General features: G+C 48.1%; 1 protein-coding gene across 1 annotated transcript in view; it reads right to left on the bottom strand.

Moving 5' to 3' along the window:
- Positions 1 to 19,111, bottom strand: part of txndc16 (thioredoxin domain containing 16) — a 241,426-nt gene that overhangs the window by 48,631 nt on the left and 173,684 nt on the right. Inside the window, exons 15-16 of the mRNA XM_072489743.1 lie at positions 18,512 to 18,648; positions 16,817 to 16,901 (exon numbers count right to left, since the gene is read on the bottom strand). Of these exons, the coding sequence (XP_072345844.1) occupies positions 16,817 to 16,901; positions 18,512 to 18,648 (222 nt within the window). The remainder of the gene's footprint in view (positions 1 to 16,816; positions 16,902 to 18,511; positions 18,649 to 19,111) is intronic.

Below are 19,111 nucleotides of genomic sequence, written 5' to 3'. Positions count from 1 at the left end.
CTCATATTAAAACTCCAAAACCTAGGACTTGACTCCTCCCTCTGCAACTGGATCCTCGACTTCATGACCCATAGACCACAATCAGTAAAGATAAACAACAACACCTACTCCACAATAGTCCTCAATACGGAGGTCCAAGGCTGCGTACTTAGCATCCCAGTATACTCCTAGGTGTAAATTCCTAGGTGCACACACCACCAACAATCTGTCCTGGCGTACCCACGTGAACCAAGGAAATACAACAGCGCCTATACATTCTCATGAAACTAAGGACATTTGGCATGTCCACATTGACTCTTTTTGTTGTTTTTAAAAAATATTTTTATTCTCCATTTTCACATTTTCTTCAGAATTTACACCTCACCAACAAACAGTAAACGGGAACGAATACAATGTCAATCCCCCTAACGACAACGACGATCCCATCCTCCCACCACGCCCCAAACAACGGCCTGCATGACAATATAAGCATCAAATAAAACAAACCCTCCCAAGGTGGGAAAAAAAGGAAAAAAGAAAAAGGAATCCGGAATCGCCCCTGGTCACCATTGACATATATAGTCCACCCTCCAACCCCCCCCCCCCTAATATTCAACACCATCCAATCCCCAAAAGAGTACCGGGAATGACACCCATGAATTGTAGACACCCCCCCCCCCCCACCCATTCCCAGACACCTCCCCTCCACTTCCTCTTGTAAACTCCTCCCCCCAACCTCGGTTCTTTCCCAACTTTTCACTTTGGCTAGACTTACCAAAACCTGTTCTACCAGGCTCCGATGGCCGCAGCCCCTTCCCCCACCTCACTCCCGTTCACTGGCCGGCTTAAACCGGCCAGTGTGGAGGCCCCCGCCGTGGTCTCCTTCCCCTTTGCCCGGTCCCAGGAAAACCAAGAAATCCCCTTATCACACAACCCCTGCATACACACCCAAGCCCCAAAGAACCATCATTGCAAATGAAAGTCCCATCTCTTCCCTTGTCCAAATATATACAGCGTCGACTCATTTAGTATGTACACCAACACGCAGTGCAAAAATAAAGTTACATGAGGCTACACCGGTACACAACCATTTCTCAATTCTGCCACAGTCCTTCTGCCTTCGCAAACTCCTCCGCCGCTTCCGCCGTCCCAAAATAAAAGTCCTTGGAATTGTAGGTCACCCTCAACTTAGCTGGATATACTATGCCGCACTGCACCTTGCTGATGTACAGTGCCTTCTTCACCCGGCTAAAGACAACCCGCCACCTCACCAGCTCCACTCTAAAGTCCTGGTATACACGTATGCCAGCTCCAGCCCACTGCACCACCCGCTTCTGCTTTGCCCAGGACAGGACTTTCTCCTTCACGCTATACCTACGGAAACACAGAGTTACTACTCTTGGCGGCTCACTCGCCTTTGGTATAGGCCTCCACGACGATGAACCCGATTCAGTTCATACCGGGAGCGATCGTTCCCCTCCCCCAATAGCTTTGCCAACATCGTGGCAAAATATTCCATCGGCCTCGGGCTTCCGCCCCTTCGGGCAGACCCACGATCCTCAGATTCTGTCGTCTGGATCTGTTTTCCAGGTCTTCCATTTTGGCTCGCAGACCCTTGTTGGTCTCTATCACCCTTCCCAACTCCTTCGCCATCGAGGTGAGTTGATCACTGTGCTGTGGCAATGCCTCTTCCACTTCCTTCAGTGTCTCACATTGCTCCCCCGCCTCCACTGCTGCGCTTGATACCGCCGCACTCACCGGGGCAATCACCTCCTCCACCAGCACTTTCAATACCACCCCCATCTCCTTCGTTATCGCTTCCATGTGCTTTGTGAACGGTTTTTCAAGTTCCACAGCCATCACCTTGGTCATTTCTTCTGCTGTGAGCGATGGGGTCGCCCCTGGTGCTCCAGCCTCCACTTTCCTTACAATTCCTGCACTGACTGTTCCACTCACCGGCGGACTTTCGTTAACCCCCTTTTTCACGGCCGTTTTCCTCCCAAACTTGGGACATTTTCCCTCCTTGTGCCTCCTTACAGCCTTTTCAGCCTCCGTTGCCCCTAGGACCGCGCGTTAAAACTCCAAAATTGCTATTCCCGAGCGGGAGCCCTCCAGTGTATGACTGCCGCCCGCCCACCTTCACAGGAAGTCCACGTCCACATTGACTCTTACCAATTTTTACAGATGCACCAGAGAAAGCATCCTATCTGGCTGCATCACAGCCTGGTATGGCAACTACTTGGCCCAAGGCAGCAAGAAATTACAGAGAGTCGTGAATACAGCCCAGTCCATCACTCAAACCCGCCTCCCATCCATTGACTCAGTCTACTGTAGCCATCTGAGATGGCCACCTGCAAAGGACAATGGGAATTATGGCCAACCCAGGACTCAGACTGATACAGAGCTTCTGTGTATTTGAAGCGCAGGTAGTTAGACCTGATCGAAACCCCCACTCGTCTGCATTTTAATGGCCCGTTTCCCAGAACAATAGGACTCCAATCAAGAAACCGGTACAGCCACAAACTAGTCGGCGCCACTCCCTTTACTCAGAGAGCCCAACTGCCAAGGTCAATAACCGCTAAGGACCCGCCCAGCTACCAAGGCGCCCGCCCCTTTATTGGCCAAAATCGAAGGCAGTGATCAGAGCCCTGTCGAACTATTGGGTCCAAGATCAAGACCGCCCCGAAATCCCAGAGGGATAAAAGGGGACACAGCCATGTGTTCTGCCTCTTTTGGATCTGGCCTGTGCCAGCCTCCTTTGAATCCGGCCCGTGCCAGCCAACTGTAGCAGGGACAGCCAGCCAAGTTCAAGATCAACGTTCGCTACCTGACGGATGAGCCCAGCAGAGACAGAGCCACTTTCTTCGAACCAGCCACGTGAAATCAAGATAAAGGCCTTATCCATTTGCACAGTGCCGGTCGCCCTGAAGTTAAGTATAGGTTATTGTAGCTGATAGGTGCAGTTTAACTCGTCGTAGATATTGTGTTTGCATGTCGAGGTAACTCTTGTGTATATAAATAAAACATCTTTTGAACTAACTAACTGGTTGTATGGTCATTTGATCGATATAAGGGAAGGCTTGTGGTTCACCAACAACATCATTAATATTAGCAACAGTATTGGCGACAGTTGGGATCGAAAATGAGCAACACTACACCTCCCGCTGCCTGGGGAAAACAGGCAGCATAATCAAAGACCCCTCCCAGCCAGGCTATTCTCTCTTCCAACCTTTTCCATTGGGCAAGAGATACAAAAGTCTGAGAACACGTAGGAACAAAAACAGCTTCTTCCCCACTGTTACCAGTCTCCTGAATGATTCTCTAATGGACCGAACTGATCTCTCCACGCATCTGCTCCACTGTGCAGCACTACACTCTGTACGCTTCACCCGATGTCTATGTGTTTACATTGTGTATTTATCGTATGTCCTATGTGGAAATGCCACCCAAGACACTGGTACGTCTCACATGCCTACCTCCTCACTGAGAGGTTACAGGGCATGAGAGCAGCAGTGTAAGCCCAACTTGCTTGACAGCATGCCCAGTGGTTTAGCCCTAACCTATTGCCACCTCCCGCCATAATTCCCCCGCCAACATATTTGGAGACATGAGAAGGAATCGTCAGCGCACATGACGGGATTACCCGGGGGAACAGTAGACTGTCATCGAAGAGACAAGACTCAGACTTTGTTAGACAATGAGGGGCACCAGAGCTCATCCAACAGCAAGTCATCATCATCCTCCGTGCTACAGACAAGACTGCTGATACTGCCAAACCAGAGCCAACACCCTGTGGGTGATGCTGGTATGACCCTCGGAGGAGGGAGGGAGAGATTGGCAGTGGAAAGGAGTGGAAGGCTAGGGGGAAGGGGCGGCAAAGGACAAAGGGGTAGGGAAGGGGTGGACAGCGAGGAGTACTGGGGTAGGGGCAGTGAAGGACTAAAGGGGAGGGGTCAGAGGCTCACGGGAAGGTGGATTCTGTGTGGGTGTGGTGGGGGGGTGGAAGAGGTGGGACAAGGCAGTGGAGTTGCCAGTGGCCTTCCAGTTGTAAAATCGGGAGGTGACAAAGTTGTCCTGTGTGCGCCAGCCCTGCATGACATGTTGGGTGCCCTGCCAGCCTCACGCCTGGGACTTCCTGGGCACCCTCCTCATCTGACGATGCCTGCCGTTCTTCTTCCTCCTCCAACATGTGGCCCCTCTGCTGCGTGGTGTTCTGAAGGACGCAGCAGGCCGCCCTCTGGGGGCTGTACTGGAGCGCCCCACCAGAGCGGTCCAGGCATCGGAAGCACATCTTGAGGCCACTGATGCACCCCTTGATGACACTCCTGGTTTCTGTGTGAGTCATTATAATGGTTCTCAGCTTCCGTCTGCGGCCTCTGCACAGGTATAATTAGCCATGACCTCAGCGAGTAAGCCATGTCCCCCAAGAGCCTGATTAAGTACCTCAAAGGTGCCGGGAACCGATAAGTGTGCCAGGAAGTATGTGTTGTGCACGTTGCCTGGATACTGGGCACAGACATGCATGATTCTCAGCTGGTGATTACACACCTACTGCACATTAGGGAAGTGCACCTCCTTCCTCTTGATGAAGTGCACCCGCTGTCGAGCCGGTACTCAGTGGGCGACATGTGTGTTAACGATCACCCCTTGGACCTGGAGCATGCCATTGATGGCTGCAAATCCTGCTGCCTGGACATCCCGTTGGGCCTGGTACAGGTTAAAGGTGACGTATGTAGATGCCCGGTCGCACAGGGCATCCATATCAGCACAAATGCACCCGTGTGCAGACGATGCGAGATCCCAAAAAGGTCCCCACTCGAGCCCTGGAATGAGCCAGAGGTATAAACGTTCAGGACAACTGTCACCTTGACGGCCACTGGGAACAGATATCATCTACCATGCCCCCACAGTGCCTGGTGCGCCACCGTTTGGTACAGGTGGTGCACAGTCTCCCTGTTGAGGTTGAGTTGTCATTGGCACACATGGTCCGGCAGCTCCTCAAAGGGCAGACGCAGATGGTTCCTCCTACATGGCCTCATGGATGGCTGGCTTTTGCGCCTCAAAGTCGGCCCCTCCTCTACCGGGGCAGGCTCCTCTTGCGCAGGGTCCTCCCTGGGCTGGCCCAGCTAGCATAGGTATCTAGGTATCTGCAGGTGGAGGGGAAGAGACCGAGAATGGCAGCAAGATGAGGATTCCCTTAACTATCTAATGCCACCAGGTTACATGGTCAGCCTGAGTTGTACTGCTGCGCCACCCTTAATATGTGCCTCCCCCACCCCCTCCGAGATGAGATAGTCTGCACTGCCTGTCCCCATTGGTGACTGGCACCCGGCCTGTGATGTGGGGGGGCTCTAACCTCATCACCCCTCCCGCCATCTGTTTTAACGATGGCTGCTGCAACTGGTGTCACTGATGGCTCTGTGGTCCCTGCCCTTTGTCTCCCAGTGAGGTCTACTATGGGTCTCCTTACTGGGTCAGCCTTGTGCTCTCCTGCCATAAGGGTGGCATCTAGTTGTATGGTGGAGATATTCATACTATGCAGCCGTTCATCTCCATGCTAAGAGGCTGGTGTTCAGGCAGTTCCTGCAGATCGAGGTAAGTGAGAGATGTTTGAATTTGCTGGTAGCTTAACTGCGTGTTATGTGGAGCCTGGGTTTAACGCATAGGTTGTGACTGGGAGCTGGATAGGGTTCCTGGTTGGGGTGGGATGGATGGGATCAGTGGCGTGGTACTGGCAGGGCTTGGGAGACATCTTGTGATCCTTAGGGGTGAGCTAGCTGATAGTGTCAATGGTGAGGCTGTTACTGAAAGGGGCTGTGTGCCAGGGAGGGTGCCAGCAGCGTCGTTGCATTCGTCCATTGTTCAGCATGAGCTCTTCTGATCCCTTGCTACCTCTGGTGTGGAGTAGCACTTCTAAGGGGTGCAGTGAGGAGTGCCAATACCTGGTGTGCTGCCGATTGAGCATGGCCACTCCCATCCCCTTGATATGCTGCTGGGACGTGGGGGTGCCCACATGTGTAGGCTGGGTGGGTTCTCACATGACCAAAGCCTTCTGAGCATTTCTAGGATACTGTGAGCAGTCTCGACTGCCAGGATCCTGTAAGTTGCATCTATGGGATTTGGTTTAAATGAAAGTACAGCAACAATGGAGGGGTCTCAGCCAGGACACCCTGGTCCCGAGGGCGACACCCAGAGTCCACACATGCCAGAAAGTTGTTCCCCTCTACTCCTAGGGGTCTAGGCATATAGCCGCCAGCAAGCTGTAGATCTCTATGGACTCGCCAAACAATCAGTACCCCTTTTCTCCAGCAGTATAAATTGTTGTGATCATCTGATGAGTACAAGACAAAAAGCTTCAACAACAGTTTTACATTTCTGCAAATTTTATAAGGCCACGAAGAGTCCACATTGAGTTTTGTAGACATGAAAACTTACTTTATTTTACAACTACTATTATACACAGCTCCAGTAGCTTCCTAGTGGGTCGTCCTTAGTTGGTGCCTCACTGGCCGACTCTACTTATACACAGCCAGAAATTGTTAGAGGTCCCCCACCCCCATATCGGGGGAGCTCGTATTCTGCAAGGTCCACGGGGTAGTTAACCATTCCCACCCTGTAAGATGCGTGCGGATTATAACAGCAATATTTAGATTCTGCACTACCTAGAACTGTTTGTTATAGTTACCGGACTACATTTGAGTGCCAAAAGGTCTTTGGAGCACTTTTAGATTATGAGAGAGACAGTACATGCCCTCTCCAAGTGCTCGAACTAAAAAGACAAGATGAAAGATGTAAATTCCATCACCTCATTGAAAATGATTTATAAAAAACACTTCACTGAAAATCTCTCTTCATTAGCCAGTAAGCATTGAAGAAATTACTTTTGTATGAAAGATGTAAAAGTCTTCCAGGGGGACAGATTTGAGGAATTCAACCCAAAGCATAAACAAAGTCTATAAAAGTGTTGTTACTTGGAACCACTGACTACAAATGTATATATTGAGATTAGAAATGCTGCTAGTTCAGTGTGTAAAACTGATAAAAGTTTCATCAAAAATCATGGTAACGGGAGGTTAAACAGGAAATGCAAGAGATCTTTTAATAGTACATATGTTGATATAAATCTAACCGCAGATGGTGCAAGACTTGAGCTATGACAGGCAAGACGTGTGGCTGAAAGACTGATTTAATATTGGCCAGAAATTTCAGGCCATTCCCTGGCGGCAGGAATTTTACTGGGCCCGCCGGCAGTGCACCCCTGCCCACAGGTTTCCCGGTGGCATGGGGTGGCATCAATGGGAACTCCCATTGACAACGGAGGGAGCAGAGAATCCCGCCACCAGCAAATGGCACTCTGCCTCCCGTCACCAGGAAACACGCAGCTGGGTGGCCGAGAGTCCCACCCATAATGTTTGAAAAGTTCTTAAAATGCAAAGACAAGAGGTGAAGAAGCAGGAAGTTTAGATGGGAATCTCAAAAGATCATGGGGTGGGTCCTCCGCTGCACAACGCTGGCAGCAAGAATTGCAACTGGCCAGCGAATGTTGCATTGCTCTGGCAGCATTGAGTTTGCGCCCTGTGCCGGCAGCTCCTTGTAAATCTGTGATTTGCATCCATTTGACTACGATTAACAGGCTATACACCGGATGCACCACCTCTCTGCAATGCTCCACCCCTCTCAGGCAGGAATCAAGCGGGCATGAATTGGTGCAAGTAATTACAAGCAGAGCCCGGGCGCCATGGCTGTTGAGCGGGACCAAGAAGGTAAGAAAACCCGCTTGCTGGGGGATGTTTGCCTGGACCTCCGGGAGTAGAGGGGAATGACTTGGTGGCAAGTGCGTGGACTCGGGGAGTCCCCTTCGGGATTGGGGTGGCCTGGCTGAGACCCCCATTGCTGCAATATTTCATTTAAACCCACCTCTTAGCTGCAACTTACAGGCTGCGGGGTGTCGAGTCTGCTGACTGCTCACTGTATCCTGTATATGATCAGAGGACTTCTGGTCATGTGGGAACCCACCCAGTCCGACCGTCTGGAAACCCTCAAAACTGAGCGGTATCATCAATGGGGTGGGTGTGGCCGTCCTCAATCGCCGGCCCACCAGAGGTTGGTACTCCTCAGTGCACTCCTCAGAAAGCAGACCCACAGCAAAGGAAGCAGGGGATTGGCAGAACTCACCCCAAGCAAAGGACACATGCCCCGTGACCGCTGGAACCCTAGCACACAGCCTCTGTCAAAGTTAAAGCCTCACCAGTGACACTAGCCCAGTGTTTTTCAAACTTATTTTTCCCGGGACCCACTTTTACCAGCTGGCTAACCTTCGCGACCCACACCAGCCGACCTTTGTGACCCGCCATTATTTCTTACCTTAAATGTAACAGGTGAACCACACAATCTCACTTGCTTTGTCATTTATTGTTGCATTTCTGCTAAGAACTTCAACTGACGATTTAAGTTCTGGCTGCATCCTTTGAAAAAAATCAAGAGGTTTGTCCTCGAACTCGCCGTGCCTTTGAAGTTTTGAGGGCTTTAAACTTTCATTCACCTGCACCTCCCTGCATATAACACACATGGGCTTTGCATCCTGAATTTCATTGGCACAATTAAGAAAGCCACACCTCAATAAATCATTTTATTGCTGCTTTGTTCCTGACTCCAGTTTTTTTTTTGTTGGGTGTTCACCAGAAGCCCTGGAGCTCTGCATACAGCTCACACAAGCGCAGCTTTGACCTTCCCGAGACTCTCTTGGGAAGCTCTCCCCAGCAGATTCAGTTGTGAGATCCTGGCCTGTTTGTGTCTTTGCTCCTCTCTTCCTTATCACAAAATGGCTCATCTTCAGTTCTTCACACAGTCCTGTTGCTTGCTTGCTGGCAGCTACAAATGGAGGAATCTCTCCTCCATGATTTTGCGCCCAAAGCATGAACATACAGGGCGCGTAGCGTCAGTGTGTGTGCCGCGCTCATGACTTGCATTCTTAAAAGCCGATCGCCACCATTGGACACTATCCCGCGATCGGGAATGCCATGACTGATCGCTCCGTGACTCTCCCGATACCCACCTGCGACCCACCCGTGGGTCATAACCCTGAGTTTGAAAAACCCTGAGCTAGTCCACCCCTGACGATCACGTGCTGTCTCAAAGGCTTGCCTGTCCATCTCATCCCTGAGCCCTTCCTTCCTGCCCGGGCCCAAGAAACCTGACCAGCTCCCTGTCAGAACCCAAGTGTTAAACCCAGGTTCAACATAAAACTGTAGCCAAGGTGACAGCAAATGCACACATCCCTCATTCATCCCCATTTGTAGGACCTGCCTGCACACCAGTCTCTTAGCATTTAGGTAGCTTGCAGAGCAGGTTAACCATCTCGACCACACAACCAGTTGCCTCCCTGCTGGCGGGATAACACACGGCCCCTCCCAGTGAAGAGACCCACAGTTACCACACTGGAAGAAATAGAGTAGTGGCCACAGAGCATATTGTCAACATAGGTTGCGGCAGTCACCGGTACTCCTATTGACAGGGACAGGTGATGAGGATAGAGATTCCCCACATCACAGGCCAGGTGCCAGTCACTGATGGGGAGAGGGGTGCAATGTTGACCACATCATCTCGACGATGCAAAGGGAGGGGGGGGGGGGGAGAAACATGTTAGGGTGGTACAGCAGTACAACTCAGGGTGACCAAGTAACCTGGTGCCTTTGGATGGTCAAAGGAATCCTCATCTTGATGACATTCCCGGTCTCTTCCCCCCTCCACCCGCAGATGTATGGAAGTCGGAGTACAGCTAGCTATGCTCGCTAACTAATTGGCCTCTGCAGCCGTTGTATATGCACAGTGGCAAGAGCAGCAGGGCCAGCCCAGGGAGGACACTGCACAAGAGGAGCCTTCCCCAGAAGAGCAGGGGACCAGCCGTAAGGCTAAAGGGCTGGCCGCCCATCAGGCCGTGGAGGAGGAAAGAAGGAGGTGCCGCATCACGCCACATGTATATCGTTGGCCCGTCCTTCAAGGAGGTGCCGGACCTAGTGTGCTGCCGCCATCTACAGCTCAACAGGGAGACCGTGCACCACTTGTGCCAGATGGTGGCACATCTGGCACCGCGAGGGTAGAGTGAAGGACTCCTGCTCCCGGGTGGCCATCAAGGTGACAGTCACCCTGAAAGTAAAAAATCTTTTAAAAATTCATTTACTGGATGTGGGCATTGCTGGCTAGGCCAGCATGCATTGCCCTTCTCTAGTTGCCCTTCAGAAAGTGGTGTGAGCTGCCTTCTTGAACCGATGCAGTGTGTAGGTACAGCCACAATGCTGTTAGAGAGGGAATTCCAGGATTTTGCCCCACTGATAGGGAAGGAACAGCGATAAATTTCTAAGTCAAGGTGGATGAGTGACTTGGAGGGGAACCTCCAGGAGATGAGTTTCTCAGGTATCAGCTGCTCTTGTCCCTCTAGGTGGTAGTGGTCATGAGTTTGGAAGGTGCTGTCTCAGGAACCTTGACGAGTTACTGCAGTGCCTCTGGCTGATTTCAGGGCTCGAGCCGTGACCTGTGTGGGATATCACAAATGACCTCGCACAGCTGCATCCGCAATGTTACCTTATGTCTTATGCGCCTGAGTATCAGACGACATTACCTTCAACCTGGACCAGGCCCACCAGGATGCAGGGCAGCAGAATTTTCCACCCTCATTGGCATGCCCCATATCCAGTAGGTGATCAATGGCATCGAGCACCGACATGGCAGTGCAGTGCTAGGCCACTAGCACCCAGGCAATGCCAACTATTAGGTTGGCACAGCCAGGGTGCCAGGCAGCATGGTCATGGGATGGGGCCTAAAGGCAGTGGAGCCTGAAGTGTGTGTGTGTGTGTGGGGGGGGGGGGGGGGGGGGGGGGGGGGGTGGGGGGGGGGGGGGGGGGGGGGGGGGGGAAGAGAGAGAGAAGAAGAGCATCTGGCAACCCCATAGAGGGATGTCGCTCACAGATGGAGCACTGGTACCGGCGGTGAGGGCGAGAAGGGGGGGTGGTCTGAAGGGAGACCATTTCAGGGGGGGGAAAGAGAGAGAGAGAGAGAAGAGGGAGAGGTCCAATGCCCAGATGCCAGGGATCCTTGGAGAGGGAAAACGGGGGTCGATGCCAGCGAGGTTGGTTGTGGATGGGGGTGGGAGAGGGGAGGGGAGGTGATGGGAGGGGAATGGTGGAAATGGGCACTGAAGCCCCGAAGCCGACGATTTGGGAGGCTAAGGCCCTGACTGTCACTTCGAGATAGGGGCGCCCTTTCTCTGTCAAGTGGGCTTGCTGGCATATTTTGTTCCCAATTCCGCCCAATATGTTGGATGAGTCGAGTCTGGAGAAGACCAATGTAGCAATGGCGTTGAGGGAGGAGGATGGTGGGAAATATTGTGGTCACTGAAGTGAGGCGGATGTTAGTAGAAGTCTTGAAAGGAAAGTGTAGCATCAAACTGGCGTAAGGTACAAGGTAGTCTTCTCCGAAGGCCATGCCATAAAATTATAATCACATTTCATTCTACTGTGAATATTCCCACTTTCTCAACAAATTGGATTTGTTTATTGTCACGTGTACCGAGGTACAGTGAAAAGTATTTTTTCACGAGCAGCTCAACTGATTATTAACTACATGAAATTAGATTGCAACTGAAGATAATTACACTTCTGTCAGATTCTGGTTTCATTTCTAACAGTGAAAGTACTTTATGAATAATTTGTAAATGTGTTCCAAAGTACACTTGCCAAATGAGTTATTTGTAATCTGATCACAAGATTTTACAGAGATAGGAGGAAAGAGTGCATGTTTTCTGTAGTGTGCACATGGGCCAATTTTTGCTTTTATCATTGGGTCTGGATTTTAGTGTATCAATTTAGTGTACCTAATTCATTTTTTCTAATTAAGGGGCAATTTAGCGTGGCCAATCCACCTACCCTGCACATCTTTGGGTTGTGGTGCCGAAACCCACACAAACACGGGGAGAATGTGCCAACTCTACACGGACAGTGACCCAGAGCCGGGATCGAACCTAGGACCTCAGCGCCGTGAGGCAGCAATGCTAACCACTATGCCACCATGCTGCCCTAGGAATTCAGTTCTAGCAGGACCTCACAAACAGAGAATTCTGCCCTGAAATAGCAGGTACTGATTCTTTTTAAACTCCGCACATTTTCGAAAACTTTTGAAGTCCAGAAGAGTGAAATCCCTTTTCTGCTTTGACAGTTCTGACTAACTTTAACAGTGCTGTGGCAGTCCTTTGTCAGCTAGACAGTTCTTTGACAGTTGGATAGTTCTTTGACAGCTAGATCGTGCTTTGACAGCTGGATAATTCTTTGACAGCTGGATAATTCTTTGACAGCTGGACAATGCTTTGACAGCTTGTCAATTCTTTGACAGCTGGATAGTTCTTTTACAGCTAGATAGTTCTTTGACAGTTCCGATGAATTTATGCACTTTTTTTATACACACAATGTATATTTACCACTCCTAAGGACACCTGACCTACTCCAAATGGTTGTTTCCCTCTCCCAAAGGTATCGCAGGATCATATCATTTCCAAAATGATACCCTAGCTAGCCAAAGAAATCCACAAGGTTTAGACATTCTCCTAAAAGGTCTAATTTGCACACTTTCAGTTTCAGACACCGATTGAAAATTACACGTGATGAGGTAGATCCTGATTTACATGGGAGCCATGAACCACGAATGTGCAATTTAGAACCCCCCCCCACCCCAAACCCCCAGAGATGGAAATTCTGGATGTGAACCTCTCTATCTGCACGAAAATTCAGACCTGGGTGTATGTTCTGACAAAACTTCATTTTGCCAATCATTGGAATGCAATCAACCAACAGGGTTGTTTGTACAAACAGGGTAACAATAATGTTACCCTGTTCAGGGGAACAATACTTTATGGGGGACATTTTCAGTAGGGGTCCTCCCACTCCTCTATCCCACCTTCAGTGGAAAAACCTTTATAATCCTGAAATATAGCGCAAATGGTATTAATGCCATTTTTCGGGGATTCCGCGTCATAAGTGAAAGGATCTCCAAAGAAGTTCAACCCCATGTGTTTGTTTCACATTTCACGGTGAATTGTTTTTGGAGAGCATTTATCGAGGTTGGTCAAAGAAACAGAACGTTTATGAAGAATGACAACAGAGCAATAATAAACCAAGTTGATAGACAACTCCCAGTTAGAGGACTGCTGTGGTTATCATCTAGAATATTAATTTATACTTATATCAATAAAAACATTGCATTCATTGTAATATTGCAGCAAATGTATCTCAATTATAGCTCCCCGGGTTCTTTATCCATATGGAAATGATGGAACCCAACCAGGAAAGCCCAATACAGGATAAAAGCAAATTACTCCCAGTACAGTGTACCCCCAAATCATTCAAGTAATTCTCATGTGTACTGCTTGAAGACATCTCTGAATCACAGTCCTCAAACTCATGATTATATTGGTTTGACTGATCGTTCTCAAAACATCTTCAAATATGGTGATCCTTCTGATTATTATTTAAATAACTTGGGGATTTATTCTACGGAGAAAGCCTAGATGGGTCTGTCAAGGGTAAGTCTTGCCTGACAAAATGATTGAATTTTTTGGGAAGAGGTGACTGAAGTAGTGGACAGGGGGATGCCTATCGGTGTTATTTATTTGGACTTCCAGAAGGCATTGATGAAGTAATTCATAATAGATGGTTAGCTAAAGTTGAACCACATGGAAATTAAAGCATAATATTGACCTTGTTAAGAAGTTGGTTGAGCATCAGAGAACAGAGTAGGAATATTGGACAGTTATTCTAATTAGTAGGCTGTGACTAGTAGTGTCTCTTGTGATATTTGTTGGATGTTAACTATCCAACACACCGAAGAACAACTTAAATGATGGGATAGAGAGCTGCATAACTAAGTTTGTTAATGATACAAAGATAGTGTAGATGAAAGCATACAATTACAATGAGATGTTAACAGCTGAAATTAATGTGCAAAATTTTGGTACATGTTAGACCTGCAAGTTTTGACATAAACTGAGATCAGAGTGGTTTCTGAATGTTAGAGCAGGAGAAACAGTGGAAGTCCAAAGAGAATGGAATACTGGCCTTTATAGCTGGCGGAGTAGAATACAAGAGGGTAGATGTCATGCAAAACCCTTGGTAGACCACACCTGGAGGAGCAGTTCTGGGTGCTATGCTTCAGAGGAGATATATTGGCCTTGGTGGGAGCACCGTGTAGATTCACTAGAATAATACCTGGACTCCAAGGGTTAAAATACAAGGAGAGATTATGTCTAGCATTCTGTGGAATTTAGAAGATTCAGGGGTGATTTGACCTGTGTTTTCCAGACATTAAAGGAAATCGATAAGGCAGATAGACAATAACTATTTCTACTGGTTGGTGAGTCTAAGACTGGGGGACATAGCTAAAAGCTGGAGCCTGACCTTTCAGAAGTAAAACTAGAAAAGCCTATACACACAATAAGTGGCAAAAATTCAGGATTCTCTTCCACAAATGGCGGTAGGTGCTGGATCAATTCTTAACTATAAATCTGAGATTAATAGATTTTTATTAACCAAAGGTTTTGAGGAATATGGAATTTTTCACTTTTCTCCTTTAAGGCACTCCTTAAAAATCTACCTCTTTGACCAAGCTTTTCATCATCTGACCTAATATTCTCTGAAATAAAAACAGAAAATGCAAGAAAAGCTCAGATTTGGCAGCATCTCGAGAGGTTAACTGTTTAGATACATAGAAGATAGGAGCAGGAGGAGGCCTTTTGGCCCTTCGAGCCTGCTCCGTCATTCATCACGATCATGGCTGATCATCCAACTCAATAGCCTAATCCTGCTTTCTCCCCATAGCCTTTGATCCCATTCTCCCCAGCCGCCTCTTGAATATATTCAAAGTTTTAGCATCAACTACTTCCTGTGGTAATGAATTCCACAGGCTCACCACTCTTTATGTGAAAAAGTGTCTCCTTACCTCCGTCCGAAATGGTTTACCCTGAATCCTCAGGCTGTGGCCCCTGGTTCTGGACACACCTATCATTGGTAACAACTTCCCTGCATTTATCCTGTCTCGTCCTGTTAGAATTTTATAAGTCTCTATGAGATCCCCCCTCATTCTTCTGAACTCCAGTGAGAACAATCCCAACTGAGTCAATCCCTCCTCATATGACAGTCCCGCCATCCCTGGAATAAATCTGGTAAACCTTCGCTGCACTCCCTCGAGAGCAAGAACATCCTTCCTCAGAGAAGGAGACCAAAACTGTACACAATACTCCAAGTGTGGCCTCACCAAGGCACTGTACAATTGCAGCAACACATCCCTGCATCTATACTCGAAATCTCTTGCAATGAAGGCCAGCATACCATTAGCCTTCTTTACCGCCTGCTGCACCTGCATGCTTACCTTCAGCAAATGGTGCACAAGGACACTCAGGTCCCGCTGCACACTCCCCTCTCCCAATTTACAACCATTAAGGTAGTAATCTGCCTTCCTGTTTTTGCTTCCAAAATGAATAACCTCACACTTATCCAAATTACACTGCATCTGCCATTGGTTTGCCCACTCGCCCAACCTGTTTTTCTCTCTCTACAGCTGCTGGCTGACCTGCTGAGTTTCCCCAAGGTGTCAAAACCTTCAGTAAAGGAGGATGGAAGGACAGAATAATTAAAAAAATTATCATAGAATTCTTCTATGATTAAGCGCAGAAGAAGGCCATTCGGCCCATCAATTCTGCACCGACCCTCTGAAAGAGCACCCTACCCAGGTTCCACTCCCCCGTAACCTAACCTATACATCCCTGGACATAAAGGGGTAAATTAGCATGACCAATCCACCCAGATACTACCTAGGCACACGCCCCCACCCTATTCCCAGAACTCAATAATCCCACATTTGGTGCAATTTAGCACGGCCAATCCACCTAACATGCACAGCTTTGGACTGTGGGAAGAAACCGGAGCACCTGGAGGAAAACCACACAAGCATGAGGAGAATGTGCAAGCTCCACATAGACAGTCAAGGCCGGAATTGAATCTGGGTCCCTGGCGCTGTGAGGCCGCAGTGCTAACCACTGTGCCACCCAGGTTTTTGAAAGGAATTAGGATAGTACTTGAGAAAATAAGATTGAAAAGGGCAATCAATGTACCATGCTCAAAAAAGGTAAACAAGGCTCGAGTCCATGTCCATAATATCTCAGTCTCTTTCCCAATTTAATCTCAGCAGTGGCCAATTGGTTAGTCATGGGTTTTTCATGAGTCTATTAATTTCTATTAAAGTCAGTTTTATGACAAATCCTGATCTATGCCAAGCTGTGAAAAGAGCTGAGTAGATGGAGCAGTGACTTGAAGTTGGAATTAACAAACTAGCAGTACAAATTTTGAAGGTAAGCAGCCTTGCTTCTCAGATGCTGCTCTGCTCTCCAATTGGTAGTGGAGTCTGAACACAGCACTTCAGTATTCAACTTGCACAGCTAGATAGACTGCTCTGCACTAGTAACTAAAGTAATCAATTTCCTGCACTTCTATTTCCGTAGTGCTTTGAGACATTTTTACAATAAGGTGTTATCGTAAGGCAAGCTACTGTCACACAAAATAATAATTTTGCACAATAATGCAAAGCAGACAATGCTTTGCACCAGCACAAAAAAAGGGCAAATAAAATGGGGTACATCAATCTTAATGGGTTGTGACCCTTTTCGAGACAACATTTGACGACAAAAGTTGAATATACAAAACTATATTCTGATGTTACATGTGGCTGAAAATTCCTGTTCCTGAGAAATATATTTTCAATGTAAGCACAGGAAAAGAAGGCAAATATGAGAACTTACAGATAGATTACATCTTTGTGAGTATACAGTCCCAAAGCCACTGTGCCCTTCAGGGAATGGGCAGCTTCAATAAAAGCATCATTCTCTGAAACAAAAGACAGGATTTATAGCACTGGATCGCTTCAATACAATATATGCAAAATCGGAGTTTAAAATTGAGGCCATAAAAGGGTGAAAAGTTCACTAAAAATAATGTTTGGTAACAATTACAAGGCTACGTGGAATTTAGGAGTGAATGTTTACTTCTTTCACTGGAAATTTAAGAATGGAAATAAAAGGATTCTAACATACAGGCATAATCCCAGATTCCCTATTTGCAAATATGATGGTGTAGGGGTTCAATAAATCAGTCAGGTGAAGAAAATCTACCATCGCAACCTGATCAGGTCCACGTGAAATGCCTGCCTGTCGGCCCATAACTTCCTGTGCCCCAGCTTCACAATTAGGGGGTACCCCAATGATGCACTCGGGAATCCCTCCAAGAAGTTCCCACCTAAGGGTTTACCCAGCAATTGCCGAGAAGTGCTGACTTCCTCTGGACAATTGCATTGGGCTTGGAACCATCTGGATGGTTCTGCCAGCTTTACCCTAATAGTTACTCTAACAGTTAGAGGAGGAAAAAAATCACTTCAGACACCAGAAAACTATTCAAAAACCCATACGCAGCCTTGCACAGCGCACCCCCCACAAACAAGACCCTCCAGAAGGCCCATCACATTTACCCCGCATGACCTGACCAAACCACCCCGACCCAACTCCTCTCCCCTCCCGCCCCCATCAGACCAGACCAACCCGTCCCCCCCTTCCAAGTGCGAGCACCCCCCCCCCCACCTTCCCGGTCTGGCACAATTGCTCCCCCCACTCTGCTCCGAGCCAATCCCACCCCCCTCCGAGCCAATCCCACCCCCCTCCCGCCCTCCGATCCAACCCCAGCCCTTCTCTCCGGTCCAGAGCTTAGAGGCTGGCAAGAAAGGGGTTGAATATGAGAGTGGAACTCACTGTGGGAGAGGATACTGCCAGCAGAGTTTTGGACAAGTTGAAATATACGTAGGGTAGAGGTTGGAGCGAGCACAACATTGGAGAAGTTGGTGATGGAGATCGTGAGGGTGTCACTGAGTGTTTTCGCAATAATGGAGCGAGACGCACACGAAGCAGGGATGGAAATAGTAAAATCAGGTGATGGATAGAGCATGAGGTTCAAAGTTCAGCGTCAAGCAGGACACAAAAGTTCTGCATTGTTGGATTCAACGGAGGAGAATGGAATTAGGATCAAGCCAATGTGGAATATTTTTTAAAAATGAACATCTGACAGGGGTTATGTAGGATATCAGCCTTGCCAATCCACCCTAAATCTCTTCCATTTACTCTTAGGGCTATGTTCCCTCATTCTGTACCCCTCAACCGTGAGAAATATTCTGTTTTGGATTAGTGATTGCAACACAGGATTTCCAGTCAATACTAAATAGCTGGTTAGTTGACAAACCAATGGCAGTTGTGTAGCTGAAGAGATTAGTGAGAAGTAAAGTTGGTGTGATTGAGACATATCAAACCGGATTCAGTACTTGTGTCTTACAACACATTCAGTGCTTCAAAATGTCAAATGTAATATCCATTAATATAGTGATTGAGACCATGCAGAAAGAGTGATCTGACGGTGATAACAAACCCTGGCTAAGTTTGGGGTTCTTATTGTACCTTTTTTCATTTCTGGGCTGAATAGTCCTACAAGAGAAGTGTCCCGCTGTTGTTTTTGATCACTATGTAACTCTCCTTTTAGATAGGCTTCAACATCTTCCGTTGATGTTAACAGGGCAGGATTTGGCACTCTGCTCCTAAAATAAAGAACAAATGAAAATCAACAACTCCCAGAGCAGGCAAAACGGTTACAAATTACCAAGACCAGAACACTTGGAAGCCTCTGTCTAAGCATGTAGCGCACAGTCATCCTCTAGTGGATGTAATAGGTGCCAGCGTCATTCACCAGAATGCAGATTTGCAGCATCTGTTCAACAGCAACACCAACTAATACTTATATACAGTGTTTAATACACGGCGCTTCATGGGAGCGTCATCAGAGCAATACTAACATCGAGTCACATAAGGAAATATAGGGATTTTGGGAAGGAAATCCACAGCTTAATATCTTGACAGTTGAAACCTTAGCTGCCAAAGGTGGAGCAATTAAATTTCAGAGTGCTCAAAATGTCATCTTCAGAATCTTACGGTCCACTGAAGGCGATAACCCCCCCCTGTCCCGCCCCTGCTGTACACTAAGTAGAACCAATGAACCACACA

This window comes from Scyliorhinus torazame, chromosome 2, assembly GCF_047496885.1.
Source record: "Scyliorhinus torazame isolate Kashiwa2021f chromosome 2, sScyTor2.1, whole genome shotgun sequence".
Taxonomy (NCBI): Eukaryota; Metazoa; Chordata; class Chondrichthyes; order Carcharhiniformes; family Scyliorhinidae; genus Scyliorhinus; species Scyliorhinus torazame.
The sequence above is the reverse complement of the archived record's forward strand: the minus strand, read 5'-3'. Positions and strand labels throughout refer to the sequence as shown.